The sequence below is a fragment of the Gopherus flavomarginatus genome, chromosome 14 (genome assembly GCF_025201925.1).
Source record: "Gopherus flavomarginatus isolate rGopFla2 chromosome 14, rGopFla2.mat.asm, whole genome shotgun sequence".
Classification (NCBI taxonomy): Eukaryota; Metazoa; Chordata; order Testudines; family Testudinidae; genus Gopherus; species Gopherus flavomarginatus.
This window is the reverse complement of record NC_066630.1, coordinates 25,524,313-25,539,568: the sequence shown is the minus strand read 5'-3', so window position 1 is coordinate 25,539,568 and position 15,256 is coordinate 25,524,313. Positions and strand designations below refer to the sequence as shown.

At 38.6% G+C, this 15,256-nt stretch overlaps 1 protein-coding gene across 6 annotated transcripts in view; it reads right to left on the bottom strand.

The window, feature by feature from the left end:
• Nucleotides 1-15,256, bottom strand: part of PHKB (phosphorylase kinase regulatory subunit beta) — a 207,471-nt gene that overhangs the window by 178,341 nt on the left and 13,874 nt on the right. For 3 of the 6 annotated variants that reach the window (XM_050923041.1, XM_050923039.1, XM_050923040.1), the window contains exon 3: nt 13,150-13,167. The exons of the other annotated variants lie outside the window; for them this stretch is intronic. In XM_050923041.1, coding sequence (XP_050778998.1) covers nt 13,150-13,167 — 18 coding nt within the window. The remainder of the gene's footprint in view (nt 1-13,149; nt 13,168-15,256) is intronic. 6 annotated transcript variants of the gene reach the window in all.

The following is a 15,256-nucleotide window of genomic DNA, read 5'->3' as shown; positions in this document are numbered from 1 at the left end:
AAAAATGCAGAAATCAACATCAAAATTATTTCCATAAATTATTATAGGAATTCTTTAAAAATACTCTTAAATATTTATGCAAGAGAAAGCATGTTAAGACACAAACATAACACTTTGTTCAGTTTCAATTCACTTACAAAATGTCATTTTACTTCTTCTGTAAACCAGTTGATTTTATATGATTGTTCAATACTAAAATCCCCTAGTGTCAGGCTCACAGGCTGTAACCACAGTCAAGCTCTCGCACCAGTTCTTAGCCAACAACAACCACTTTCTAAATGCCTCCAGGGTAAGAGCAACCATTCAATTACCAAAAATCTGAACTTGTTACTACATGAACTATACAGTTCCATTCAGAAAAAGCCCTGATTTCTATTTCTTTGGGTCCTACAGAATGTAAATCCAGGCATTTAGAAGCAGAGGAGAAAGGCCAAGAGTCCTATATATTATTACAGGTATTCTTCAGAACTAGTTTACTTATACATTTAAGACAAGCCTCAGCATTAAATGAAAACCATTTAAAAAAGAAATTGCACACCAATGTAACTTTACACATTTACATCACAATTAAACTACTTCAGGAGTGACCACTTCATAAGGTCAGTAAAAGCAGCAAAGAATCCTGTGGCACCTTATAGACTTAACAGACTTTTTGAAGCATGAACTTTCGTGGGTGAATATCCACTTCATCAGATGCATGCACCCACGAAAGCTCATGCTCCAAAACGTCTGTTAGTCTATAAGGTGCCACAGGATTCTTTGCTGCTTTTACAGATCCAGACTAACACGGCTACCCCTCTGATACTTGACTTCATAAGGTGAGAGGCACTGAGGTGCCTTCCTTCAAAAGAGAGAGCTAGAATTAATGCATTCTTGTTACAGTAAGGAACATTACATGCTTAAGAAACCAGAAGACCATGAACAGCCAAATGATTATTTAATCTCCTTAAGCTTCAGTTTATTTTTAAAGTTAAGATTTCTTCAGTGAAGCTTCTGTGTATCCATGACATTTTTAACCTCATAACCAGTAAGAACTATAAGTGGCATGTTTTGCATCTAGTAAAGAATTCAGGACTTATTAAGGTTAAAAACTATAAACTTATGAAACTGGGGACATGGATCAGCTTTGGAGAAAATGCAGTATCCTCTACTCAGACATCCAAAAAAGACACACTGATACCACCACCTGGAGGTGTTGTGTCAGAAAATAAATTCCCCTCATCCTGACTGGAGCCTCTAGGAACCACCATATTTTAATCTATATCCATTTGACAGGCATGAGGTTGACCTAATTTTGTATGCCATTAGGGAGTATTTCTTTTCCTTCCTCCTCAAAAAGCATTCAATTTTTCCTTCTTACAATCAGCATTCTAGGTTTCATTATCTTTCTCTTTAAAATTATGGGAAAGACTTGACAGTTGTTACTACAGAAATGTATGCTTTCCTTATCTCCCATCTCCAAAAGACAACAGGATCTGCATTTTGTAAAAGTAGTGTTCAATTTTCCTATGACAGGACTCTGAGACACTTTTCGGTACATGGATGTCTGACAGAGAATACACTACCACTGATGAGTGTTTAATCTGATAATATCTAGAGCTATTATGTTAAGTGATTGTATTGTTAAAGTTTTAATCAGAAGCACAGTATACTTCAGCGACAAATTTAGAAACAAAATGAGGACAAAGTAACAAACCTAATTTAGATTCTTCAGTCTTTACAGCCCACATAGATAAACTATGGCTATATTAGTCAAATAAAAGATTATTTTTAATATATAAACTAGTCAATTCTGTTTCTTAGTCAGGTTTTTAATCAATAATTTAGATAATTCTCTTTCTTAATTAGTCTCAGAACTTTAATCAGTAATTTGCAAAACAAACACAGTTGCAGGAAAAAAATAAGTATTTTGGTCCCTGAAATGAATAGGGCAAAAGAGGCATTTAGAAGTGCAGTCTTGCATATTATACAAGTCACTCAGTAGGAATCATAAGGAGGAGGGAGAAACCTTGTTCAACTTAGCCTCTAAGGAAAGAACAAGAAGCAACGAGCTTAAACTGCAACAAGGGAGGTTTAGGTTGGATATTAGGAAAAAGTTCCTAACTGTCAGGGTGGTTAAACACTGGAATAAACTGCCTAGGGAGGTTGTGGAATCTCCATCTCTGGAGACATTTAAGAGTAAGTTAGATAAATGTCTATCAGGGATGGTCTAGACATTATCTGGTCCTGCCATGAGGCTACTGCACTCGATGACCTAGCGAGGTCCCTTTCAGTCCTAGAATCTATCAATCTGTGATAGAGAAAGAAGAGTAGCCATAAAGACTGCCAAATTAATCATGTGGCTGGAACAAATGCACCTGCTGCTAGGATACAACTGAAAACAATTCTGTAATATTTTAAACAAATCTAAAAGAAAATGTGATATAAAAATGAATCATTCACAATAGCTGAACTCATTTTTCCATTGCTACAAGTCTTAGGGCATGTCTACACTGGCAAATTTTTGTCACCAAAAAACTGGCTTTTGGCGACACACAGCAATAGTGTACACACTGCAACGTGACTTGTTTAGGGGAAAAACGCCTAGTTTTGGTGACAAAAAACTTCCACCCCTGTGAGAGACCTTTGTCTTTCCCCCACTTTCAAAGAGAAATCCTTTTGCCAGAAGCACCACTCTCTTCTTTTTTGTGCATCATGCACATGCTTAAACAGTTCTATTGTAATGATGAATAGGAAAAAACCTGCTTTGTGAAACCAGGCAGCTATTTGTGACAAATTATGCAAATATCAGTCTTTTCTTCACTCTTTGTCCATGTAAGTCCTAGATCAGATGTCTGTGACAATCACATACTTCAGCAATGCTCTAATAAATTAGTCTGTAAAAGTAAAACCTTCTGTCTGTACTTCCACTGGAATATTTACCCAAGCAAATTAAAACTACTGGATTTCCACTGCTCTGTGTGGTTTCTTTGCTACAACAAATGTAGATATAGTTGATGTCCCCACAACACTTTCTTTATATTTATTAGGGCTGTAGATTAATCAGTTAAATCACGCGATTAACTAAAAAAGTTAATTGTGATTAAAAAAACTAATTGTGATTAATTGCAGTTTCAGTCACACTGTTAATACCAACTGAAATTTATTAAAATATTGTGGATATTTTCTATATTTTCAAATATATTGATTTCAATCACAATAAAGAATACAAAGTATACACTGCTCACTTTATATGATTTTTATTACAAATATTTGCACTGTAAAAATAAAACAAAACAAACAGTACTTTTCACTTCACCTTACATAAATACTGTAGTGCAATGTTTTTATTGTGAAAGTGCAACTTACAAATGTAGATATATTTTATTACATAACTGCACTCAAACACTAAACAATGTAAAACTTTAGAAACTACAAGTCCACTCAGTCCTACTTTTTTTTCTAGACAATTGCTAAGACAAACAAGTTTGTTTACATTTACAGGGGATAATGCTGCCTGCTTCTTATTTATAAAGTCACCTGTAAGTGAGGACAGGAGTTCACATGGCACTTTTGTAGCTGGCATTGCAAGGTATTTGTGTGTCAGGTATGGTAAACATTCATATGCTACTTCGTGCTTCGGCCACCATGCAAGAGGAGGTGCTTCCAGACTGATGGCATTTGTTTAAAAAAAAAAAAATGCGTTAACTAAATTTGTGACTGAACTCCTTGGAGGAGAACTGTATGTCTCCTGCTCTATTTTACCCACGCTCTGCCATATATTTCATGTTATAGAAGTCTCGGATGATGACCCAGCATATGTTCATTTTAAGAACACTTCCACTGCAGATTTCACAAATGCAAAGAAAGTACCAATGTGAGATTTCTAAAGAACTCTTGACCCAAGATTTAAGAATCTGAAGTGCCTTCAAACAACTGAGAGGGAGGAGGTGTGGAGCATGCATTCAGGAGTCTTCAAAGAGCAACACTCCAATGCAGAAACTACAGGACCCAAACCACCAAAAATCAACCTTCTGCTGGTGGCATCTGACTCAGATGAAAATGAATATGTTGATCTGCACTGCTTTGGATCGCTATTGAACAGAAGCCATCATCATCTGCATGGACACGTCCTCTGGAATGGTGGTTGAAGCATGAAAGGTTGTATGAATCTTCAGCGCATCTGGTATGTAAATATCTTGCAACACCGGCTACAAAAGTGCCATGTGAACGCCTGTTCTTACTTTCAGGTGACTTTATAAATAAGAAGCGGGCAGCATTATCTCCTGCACATATAAACAAACTTGATTGGCTGAACAAGAAGTAGAACTGAGTGGACTTGTAGGCTCTAAAGTTTTACATTGTTTTATTTTTGAATGCAGTTATTTTCTGTGCATAATTCTACATCAGTAAGTTCAACTTTCATGATAAAGAGACTGCATTACAGTACTTGTACTAAGTGAATTTAAAAATACTATTTCTTTTATTTTTTACAGTCCAAAAATGTATAATAAAAAATAAATATAAGCTGAGCACTGTAGACTTTGTATTCTGTGTTGAAACTGAAATCAATATATTTGAAAATGTGGAAAACATCCATAAAAATGTAAATAAATGGTATTATTGTTTAACAGTGTGATTAATCATGTGATTAATTTGATTTTTTGATTAATTTTTTAATTGCGTATTTAATCATAATTAATTGTTTTAATCACTTAACTGCCCTAATATTTATTCATTCACATTTCTTAAGTATGGCGCATACAAATTCTCTAGGTACATGTAGAAAAATTGAAAGCGATTAAGGAAATCAGTGTCCCAAAGCCAACAAAATATTTTTTTTCTCCAACAATCATATTAACATCTAAATTCTCAAGTTCATGCTCAACACACTTCCCTACTTAGCATTTCCCACCCACAAAAAATACACACAGAAAAAGGTGAGCCTCCTGAATGTCCTCAAGCTAAAAACCACATCAGGGTAATCTGATTCACTGTTACTATACTCACAGACTTTCAGGCTAAGAGGGGACCATCATAATCACCTAGTCTGACCTAGTGCACACAACAGACTACAGAACCTCACCTATACACTCTTGCTACAGGCCCATAACCACTGGCTGAGTTACTGAAGTCCTCAAATCTTCATGTAAAGACTTCAAGTTACAGAGAATCCACCATTTACTCTAGTTGAAAGCAGCAACTGACTCATATCCCATGCTGCAGAGGAAAGCAAAAAACTCCCAGTGTCTCTGCCAATAGGGCCTGGAAGAAAATTCCTTCTCATTACAAATATGGTGACAAGTTAGACCCTGAGCATCTGGGCGAGACCCACCAGTCAGACATCTGGGAAAGAATTATCTGTAGGGGAAAAAATTACATAAACCCCTTTCAAATTGCTCTTGATTTAGGGTGCTCTACTAATGTGAATGTGGGGGGCACCCAAAAACATGATCTAAGATTAGGTTAATTCTGGGAAATTTTATACTAGCCTCACTGCTATGATTTAAAATTAAATCTTATAAATCAATTATTTGTTTTGTCTATAACTATTGTAGCGTCATCCCATGTTTCTGATTCTATCACTCACAACTTCTTTGCAAAGCTAGAAATCATGAGACTTATCCTTCATCTTGACCTCCTCTCCTTCCTCTCTTTAAAACCTCTTGCATCAGAGTCTGTTTATCACCTGCTCAAGGACAGAACTGAATCATTTCTTTATTCTTGTCACTTCCATCATCATTTATTGCAATTCCCACTTTTAATTATTTAATTGTGTTCTTCAATCACCTCCCTACATGTGGATTGGAGGTGATCCAGAATGCTGCAAATCTAGTCTCTCACTTCAGGTAGAAGAGATGCACCACTCCCACCCGCCTATGTTGACTTACTTCCCATTTCAACCACTTCTTTGAACCTCACTTTTAAACCTCGCTTATTTTGATTTAGTAAAACATTTGCATAGACCCATAGAAATGTGGGGTTAAAAGGGAAGTCATCAAGTCCAGCCCCCTGTGCTGTGCAGGACTAAGCAAATCTAGGTCTTCCCTGACAGGTGTTTGGGCCAACCTGTTCTTTAAAACCTCCAGTGATGGGGATGCCACAATTTTCCTTGAAAGCCAGAGCTTAACTATCTTTACAGTTAGAAAGCTTTTCCTAATATCTTACGTACATCTCCCATGCTGCAGATTAAGCCCATTAATTCTTGACCTATCTTCAGTGGACATGGAGAACAACTGATCAACATCCTGTTTGTAACAGCTCTGAACATATTTGAAGATCATCAGGTCCCGCCCAGATTTCTTTTCTCATGACTAAACTGGCACAGGTTCCACCCCCCATCCCCCAACCTTTCCTCATAGCTCAGGTTTCTAAATCTTTTATCTTTTTTTGTTGCTCACCTCTGGACTCTCTTCAATTTGTCCACATTTTTCCTAAGTGTCATGCCCGCAACTGGACACAGCACTCCAGGTGAGGCCTCACCAGTGCAGAGCAGAGTGCGACAATTAGCTAATTAGCTCCCATGTTTTACATACAACACTCCTGTTAATACATCCCAAAATGATATTAACCTTTTTCAAAACTCCATCACATTGTACACTCATATTCAATTTGTGACCTGCTATAATCCCCAGCTCCTATTCAGCAATATTAACATCTAGCCAGTTATTCCCCATTTTAGTTATGCATTTGACTTTTCCGTCCTAAATGAAGTACTTAGCAGTTGTCTTAAGTGAATATCATCTTGCTGATTTCCGGCCAAATCTCCAATTTGTAGATTTGAATCCTGATCTTTCCTCCAAAGTGCTTGCAGTGTCTCCCAACTTGGTGTCATCTGCAAATTTTATAAGCATACTCTCCACTCCATTATCCAAGTCACTGATGAAAATATTGAGTAATACCAAACCCAGGGGTAATTATTAGGATAATATTTTGGATAAAAAAAAGTTTTAAGCACCTATTTGACCAGGTTACCTATGGCCTCAAATGCGTGCAATTTTAACACGACAATGAACGAAAAAGAGATGTCAAACGCAGAGCTGGTAATTGTTCTTCATAGCTTTGGATAACAATTACGGTAGCAAAACTCTTTAAAACTACCAGCCTAGACACCATATATAGTTGTAGCCCTTTGCCATGATGATCAATAATGAAAAACTACTGATATTTTCTTGCCCAACAAAAAGACAGAATAGAACTTTGCAACAGCATACCATGGAAACTAATTCTTAAGTGACTGGAAATCTTACAAACATATTCATAACTAACCAATAGAAGTCACAGTATAAGTTTTAAAAGAGTATTTTGGTGTGGAAGCAATCATATCCACTCAGCGAAAATTCCTATTCAAATACAAACATAATTTTGAGCTGGGTCTAAAACCTGAAGCTACTGTTGGTCTATCTAAAAGACTTATCAGTACAAACTTCATTTATTTCATTTGAGATGAACATACAGGGCTTGGTAACTTAGACAAACACACACACACACACACACACACACACACACACACACACACACACACACAAAACCAATTTTGAATCTCAGACCCAGTTACTAGAAGGCAAACATCAAAGAACACAAGGATGGAGGACACATTGAGGGGAACAATCCTGGAAAGGTCTACATGACCCAATAAGTCCTTATGTCTATGGAATGTTACAAGGCCCTAACTCAGCAAGGTTCTTACATATATGCTCATCTTTAAGCAAGAGAATACTCCCATTAAGTTCAATGGGCTACTTATGTGCTTAAAGTTGGGCACATGGCCAAATACCATGCTGAACTGGATTCCGGAGATTAACTACATTGTTATCCCAAGCCATATATCTCAGATCCAGTCTCCCACTGATTAAATAATTCACTACTTAAGTGCAAATACTCTGGTCTCATGCTGGCTACATTCTGACCTTTAATTAATGCTGCCCCTTCTCCCTCACCTTAAATCACTTAACACCCTTCAAGGAGTCAATGAATTCTATGTCATCCCAATAATAAGTTAAAAATGAGACACTCTCCACTGCTCAGCAAATTAATATATGCTGGTGTCATAAACAGATAGCTAAGGGTTAATGTCTCTTTCACCTGAAGCACCTGACCAGAGGACCAATCAGGAAACCGGATTTTTTCAACTTTGGGTGGAGGGAATTGTGTGTCTGAGTCTTTTGTCTGTCTGCCTGTTTTCTCTGAGCTTTGGAGAAGCAGTTTCTACTTTCTAGTCTTCTGTTTCTAAGTGTAAGGACAAAGAGATCAGATAGTAAGTTCTATGGTTTCTTTTCTTTGGTATTTGCATGAATACAAGTGCTGAAGTGCTTTGATTTGTATTCTTTTTGAATAAGGCTGTTTATTCAATATTCTTTTAAGCAATCGACCCTGTATTGTATCATCTTAATACAGAGAGCCCATTTGTATATATTTTTCTTTCTTTTTATATAAAGCTTTCTTTTAAGACCGGTTGAAGTTTTTCTTTACTTCAGGGAAATTGAGTCTGTACTCACCAGGGAATTGGTGGGAGGAAGAAATCGGGGAGATCTGTGTGTTGGATTTGCTAGCCTGATTTTGCATTCCCTCTGGGGGAATAGGAAAGCACTATTTGTTTCCAGGATTGGAAACAGAGAGGGGGAGTCCCTCTGTGTAGTTTCACAGAGCTTGTGTCTGTGTATCTCTCCAGGAGCACCTGGAGGGGGGAAGGGAAAAAGGATTATTTCCCTTTGTTGTGAGACTCAAGGGATTTGGGTCTTGGGGTCCCCAGGGAAGGTTTTTCAGGGGGACCAGAGTGCCCCAAAACACTCTAATTTTTTGGGTGGTGGCAGCAAGTACCAGGTCCAAGCTGGTAACTAAGCTTGGAGGTTTTCATGCTAACCCCCATATTTTGGACGCTAAGGTCCAAATCTGGGACTAAGGTTATGATAGCTGGCCTCATACATTCTTCTTGAATGGCAAGAAGGAGGGCTGTAGTTTTTTTCCTCCTCGTGGACTGAATCCTAATCTGCTGGCTGACTAGGCATACATGGGAGTCATCTGACGGGGCACAGAACAGTTCTAAATATGGCCAATGTGCTAACTTCAGAAATCTGTGAACATGTATTAACCATTACTAAACTGAACACTTCTAGTAAATTATTTTACGTGGTGAGAGGCCTATTATCTTTAATGCACCAACATAATCCTTGTTAAAGGACAGGAATAATAGACCCCATGTATAGCACAACTGTCATAAATTTTCCTGTATTCTGATCAAAGGTAAATGATCAAAAACCTAGTAATGTTTACTGGGTATTGATTTAAGGGGAAAGTGAAAACACACTAGTTTTTAAATTAGTGTCTTAAAATTCAAGTAAGGTATTGTCCTACCACTGGTCTTCAGGCTGGCTGGGGCCTCCCTGCATCCTCAAATTAATTTGTTTTCTGCAAGCTTCTTACCACTTGTAGTTTTTGTTGTGAAGAATCAATTATTATAAACCCTGCTTGCATATTATAGAGAAAACTCCCATGCAGGTCTAATTGCCTGTCTGGTATTAAACTGGTATTTTGTAGTAAGATAAGCTGTATGTTAGAATACCAATAAACATTAAAGGGAGGGGGGGGAACCAACACCACAATTCTCCCATCATCCTACTGCTTTTCCTCTCAGATGCACATGGACACTTTTTGTACACATGAAAATATTAAGGAAGCCAGAATCTTATAGAATTGTAAGATTATAGAAACTTAACTACAAACACAAAACCTGGCAAAAACAAAACAGTGTATGTTCTTCTCCATAAATATGGGACCTCGTCCCATTCACAACCCCACTGAATCCATTACTACCTTCATCCTGCGTATCAGGAAGTCTAGTGAGATTTAAAATTAAAAAACGTATTTGCATTGTTCGTAAAAATTTCTAAACTTTTTTAAAAAAACCTGTTATTTGGTTTTTTGCTCAGTTCTTCACTTTTTTCTTTCCTTCTAAGTCTCCTCCTTTTCCCTCTGTGAGTAACTTCCCTGTACTACTCTCCTTCCATGGGTTGTTGGCCAATCTTTTTAAAATCCTTCCTTCTGTTGGCTTTCTAGGCCTCTCCTTCACACCTCTGAGCAACGTTGTTATACCAAAATAACAAGTATGTGGTGTAGACCAAGCCTCAGATTGTGTAACAATCTTCTTCCATGGACAATTAAGTTACATTAGCCTTAAGCCACTTTACTCCTGAGTGAGAGCATCTACAAGTGCATTGACTTAATCTTAACTTTTCTGGGCGTCCCCATTTACACAAGCCCTCAGAGTGAGAGAATGATGGATTCCACCCTGAGACAGGCCCTGCACCTCAGGGCCCATTGCTTGAAAACATGGACTCAGAACAGAGGCACCAGAAGAGAGGAAGCCAAGGGGCCATGGCCCTCCCACTTTTTGAAAGTTGATACGCCTTGCCCATCCTTTTTTTGCCACAGGCCCGGCACTCTGCCCCTCCTGTTCCCACCGAGGGCCCCCCTCTGGCCAGGCCAGAAGCTGAAGCCTGGGCTGAGTAAGAGTGACCCGGGCAGCCGCAGACCCTCCACCTGCCCCAGGATGGGGGGGGGAAGTGAGGGGGAGAGAAGGCTGAGATCAGCCCCCAGCCCATGTCCCTGCCCCTAGCAAATGGAGGGTCTACGGCTGCCCACAGCTGCGCCGACAGCTCTTACCATGGCCCAGTTGCGGCTCTTTGGCCAGGCCTCGCCTCCAGGCCAGGCCTTAAGCCAGAGCCGGGTCAGGGTAAGAGCCACATGAGCAGCTGTGGAGAGCCATGGACCTTCCATCTGCCCTGGGTGGTGACATGGGCCAGGGATTACTCTCCGCTCTCTCCTCCCCCAGGCAGGTGGAGGGGCCTGGGCTCCCCGGCCCGGCTCCAGCTTGTTGCTTGGCTGGGGGTGGGACCATGGAGAGCAAGGTGCTTCATGCCGGCACATACTTTTAGGAAGAATCTATCGCCCTTGACTCAGAGAGAGATCAAAGGTGCAGCCAGGCCGAACCATAAAAATACCCAAACCAGACACCAACTATTTTTTAGAGTGAATGTTAGCTAATGTATAATGTCACAATAATTTGCATCTTCTGAACAATATACAGCACATGCTGGAAAATGGTTCCAGCCAAGATAGATTCCTGGATAAAACCTGTGGTTAGAATAGCCTGAAACAAAACAAATCCGTATTGATAGACCTGAACATCTTCATTTACATCATCTTTGCTTACTCCACACTAGATATCACAAAGAATAAATGGAAGTTTAATGGCTAAACACTGTTAATTATACCCACCCAACTAACAGATACATGCACATCAGTTTTTTTCTATACTACCAAATATATGTTATCCACACAGAAAATAATGAGCTGTTCAAACACTGTGGCTATTACATAGGATTACCACCTCTCTGGTATTTGACCAGCCTGATGGTTTTTTTCAAATGGATTTGCCAGTTGCCAGAAAAATACTTCATTCTGCCCTCCTTTTTTTTTTTTTAAACCTGGGTCTAAAGATTTGCATTATCATCACAATATACTGGGATATCCAATGTTAAAAATTTCTATGTTCAGCTAAAGATGCTGCAGTGTTCCCACTTCTGCAGTTTAAGAAATAACAGATGAAAACTGTTGAAAATACAGAAGCTGTCAGTCCACCAACACGCAAGCGTATTGCATGTGTGTGTGAGAGAGAGGGTTTGAGTCACGCGAGAGTGAGGGTACATCTAGACTACCCGCCGTATTGGCAGGTAGCGATCGATTTCTCGGGGACAGATATATCGCGTCTCATCTAGACGCGATATTTCGATCCCCGAACACGCTCCCGTCAACACCGGAACTCCAGCAGCATGAACAGCGGTAGCGGAGTTGACAGGGGGAGCCACGGACGCCGATCCTGCGCCGTGAGGACGAGAGGTAAACCGATCTAAGATACTTCGACTTCAGCTACGCTATTCACGTAGCTGAAGCTGCGTATCTTAGATCGATCCCTCTCAGTGTAGACCAGCCCTGAGAGGCATATTAAATAATGGAAGATCAGGGCGATGACACAAGTGATCCTCCTACACCCTGGAAAAAAAAGGGCTTGCATCAGAAATTACACATTCAATGACGAGTGGCTTAACAAAACAGACTAAAAAGACTGGCTGGCAAAATGTGCTGACGAAACAAAGACCCATTTGTTATCAATGATGTTATCAATCTTAACTATAAGTGTTCCCTATCTAGACACAACAAGTGGCTGCGCAAGGGGGAGTTTGTGGAGTTGCCTTGTGGTTAGGGTACCAACAGGCTTGCCTTGTTAGGGGGCGCGGGGACAGGTTTTTGCATTTCAAAGGTGATAACCTTACTATTGCATAGATATAAATTTTAAGATATAAATAAAACTCTTGTATTTCAATATCATAGAAACCATGAGTTTACCCATGTGTGCTATCATTACAGGCCAAATTTGGCTTCCACTGAAAAGGCAAAATTCCAATAACTTTAAATTAGAGTAGAATCAAGCCTTGGTTTTCTCCATCTTTTCTCCCCGCTGCCCGAGCTTTTCATCTGTCTTCCCATATCTCAGCTATCTCCTATTCCTGTTCACACACAAAATGGTCCCTGAAAGATCACCTGACATTAAATAAAGGCTAAAAAACTGGAGTGGTAGTTAGGTTGTCTATCAGGAACTAACATGTATTAATTTAATGAATTTGCAAGGACAGCTGTGCGCAACTCTTGCATGACTGTCAACTAAAACACAATTAAGGGCTGCAAATTGAAACAGCATGGTTTTGTTACAATGTGGAAATAAAACAGTATTATTTAATAATATTACTTATATAATACTACTACTAAATACAAAGTGGTGTGTGTACACATACACACACACGTTATTTGTATTTTTTTAAAGTTTGAAGTAAGATGATTAATCCAATGGTTTCTTTCAGATAGTATATTCAGTTCTGAAAGAAGACTCTCGCTATATATACACATACGAATGTGCAATGTAACTTAGCTGTTCATGTATCTTTTCACATGCTGACCATTGGAATATCCTATTATAAATCATATGTCAAATAATTTAATTGGTACAGGATTTATTTTAAAACCCATTTAAGAAGCTTTACCTAACACAGCATATATATTGCAGGGATTTTCAAATTCCAAAAGATCAGACTGCGTTCTAACAGTTATACTCACCGGACAATCTGTGACCCTCTGTGGCCGGCAAAGAAACAAAACAAAGTTACCGTCCACAAAGTAATTTATTTCATTTTTATTTTAAGAATGGAACATATACAAAGTTCATGCACAAAAAGGACTAAATGGAACAGAAAAGAATGAAAGTGTCAGAGTCCTACAGGCAATGAATAGTGTTAAATTTAAAGTGTTGGACATTTTAGCAACAGAATTTAATTAAAACTAGTCAACTTTTTGATAATACACAACAGAAATCTGCCACCTCTGTGCAGCCAGTAGCCTATGCTCCCCAATGACATGCTGGAGCCTCCACATTTATTTGACAAATTATAATTTGCAGAATTTTAAAACATTGTGCACAGAATTTTTATTTTTTGGCACAGAATGCCCTCAAGGGTAAAGTTTTATGCAGATTTTGCTCGCTGTTAAAGGTATCTGAATGTACTATATGTTTTGCCTGAACAGCTAGAGCTCTTTGCTGAGAAATCCTGAAGTAAAACTATGCTTAATCACTATCAATTCCCTAGCAACAAACTGATATAATAAAACATCAGATAATGACCTCACTGCAAAATCAAGCAAGAGGAGAAGCTAAGTTGTGAAAGATATACATAAATATTTTTATTATACACAAGGGAATACAGATGATAACAGCAAATAAGTGCTTTTTGCTTTAAAAACACTCCCTCTCTTTCCCACACCAGTTTTGCTAAGTAGTGAAAACCAATTTTTAAATACATTGCTAAATAAGGCTATTTCTAATTAGACAACATAAAATATGCCTTAAAAATCAAAATGCACAAAACAAGGCCCTGACAGAATGCTGCACATATTTTCTAGTTTAATAAAAAGAAAGCTAGCCAGAATGGATCACAGCATTTTAGAACCATCATGATTAGTTTTGTCATATTCTAGCAAGATCATTTACATTAGAGGCATTTAGTTATTGACAAGGAAAAAATATACACTTCACATTGTAACTACTATTGCATTATATAATGCTATTTTCAATGTTCAGCTTCTATGCAGCCAATAGCCTTTCTATAACGTAATAGTGCTCAGCTGTCATTAAGATACATAAGTGACAACTGAAGAAAAGTCCTAGAAGGGTATTGCATGTGTTCTGGATCTTCTTCAGCATAAGAATGATGAACTGACAAAAACCAACATCTAGTTAAACTGCAGAAAAAAGATGGCACTCAAACTCACTGCCAGTTTTGAAACTCCTAAGAAATATCTAGTTAATTAGTTAAAATATCCAAGAAAAGTATGTTAACATAGTGTTAGAATGAAGTATTGTAAAGCACTACAATCTGATAGTTCAAACTCTACTGTTTCATAAGATTTCTTTCTAGTCTTTGTACATGACATGGCCTCTGGCTCCCTAGATGAAATGTCTGGAACTGCCATCATGCAACAGAAAGTATGGTGTAATGCACAATATTGCCTTAAGAAACCATGATGCAAAGAGATTTATAATATAGCCTAGAAGTTCGGACAATGCAACATTATCCTATTAAAAAAAATAGAAAACGGTTGCTTGAAGTGTCACTGACGAAGATAAAGTATCAGACTGTAGTTTGGAATCTGGTTTCTTAACAAATGAACAAACCCGTTGGATATAAGCCAGTGTCAGTGCTGCACAGGCCTAGCTGAACTATTCCCAGCTAGTGCAAGACTGCAGTCCAGATCTGAAAAGGATTATGAAGTTGCGATTCTTTGGTTCAGAAGTCACAACCAGAGCTTGTTAAAGTTGCAGCTTTGGTGCAGTCAGTTCAAGTACCATACTACAAAACAACCACCACTCCTCTCTGCACCTCCCAAACTGAGTGGCCCCACATCCCCATGTGTCAGGTCACACCACCACTAACTCCAATTTGGCCAGCCACCCTTCTGCCATGAGGAAGTGACAGTTGGGCTAAATATTAGCGTGACAGGAAGGCTCAGCAGGTGGGGGATAAGCTTCTCCTAAGGCCTATTCTTTTCACTAATGGCCCATTACCGTGAATGGGCCCTTCACAACCAGCTATTTAGACTGTAAACATCTTGCATAATGGGTGTCACCTAGGTGTGACTACATGTGAAATACAGATACATCGTCAATACT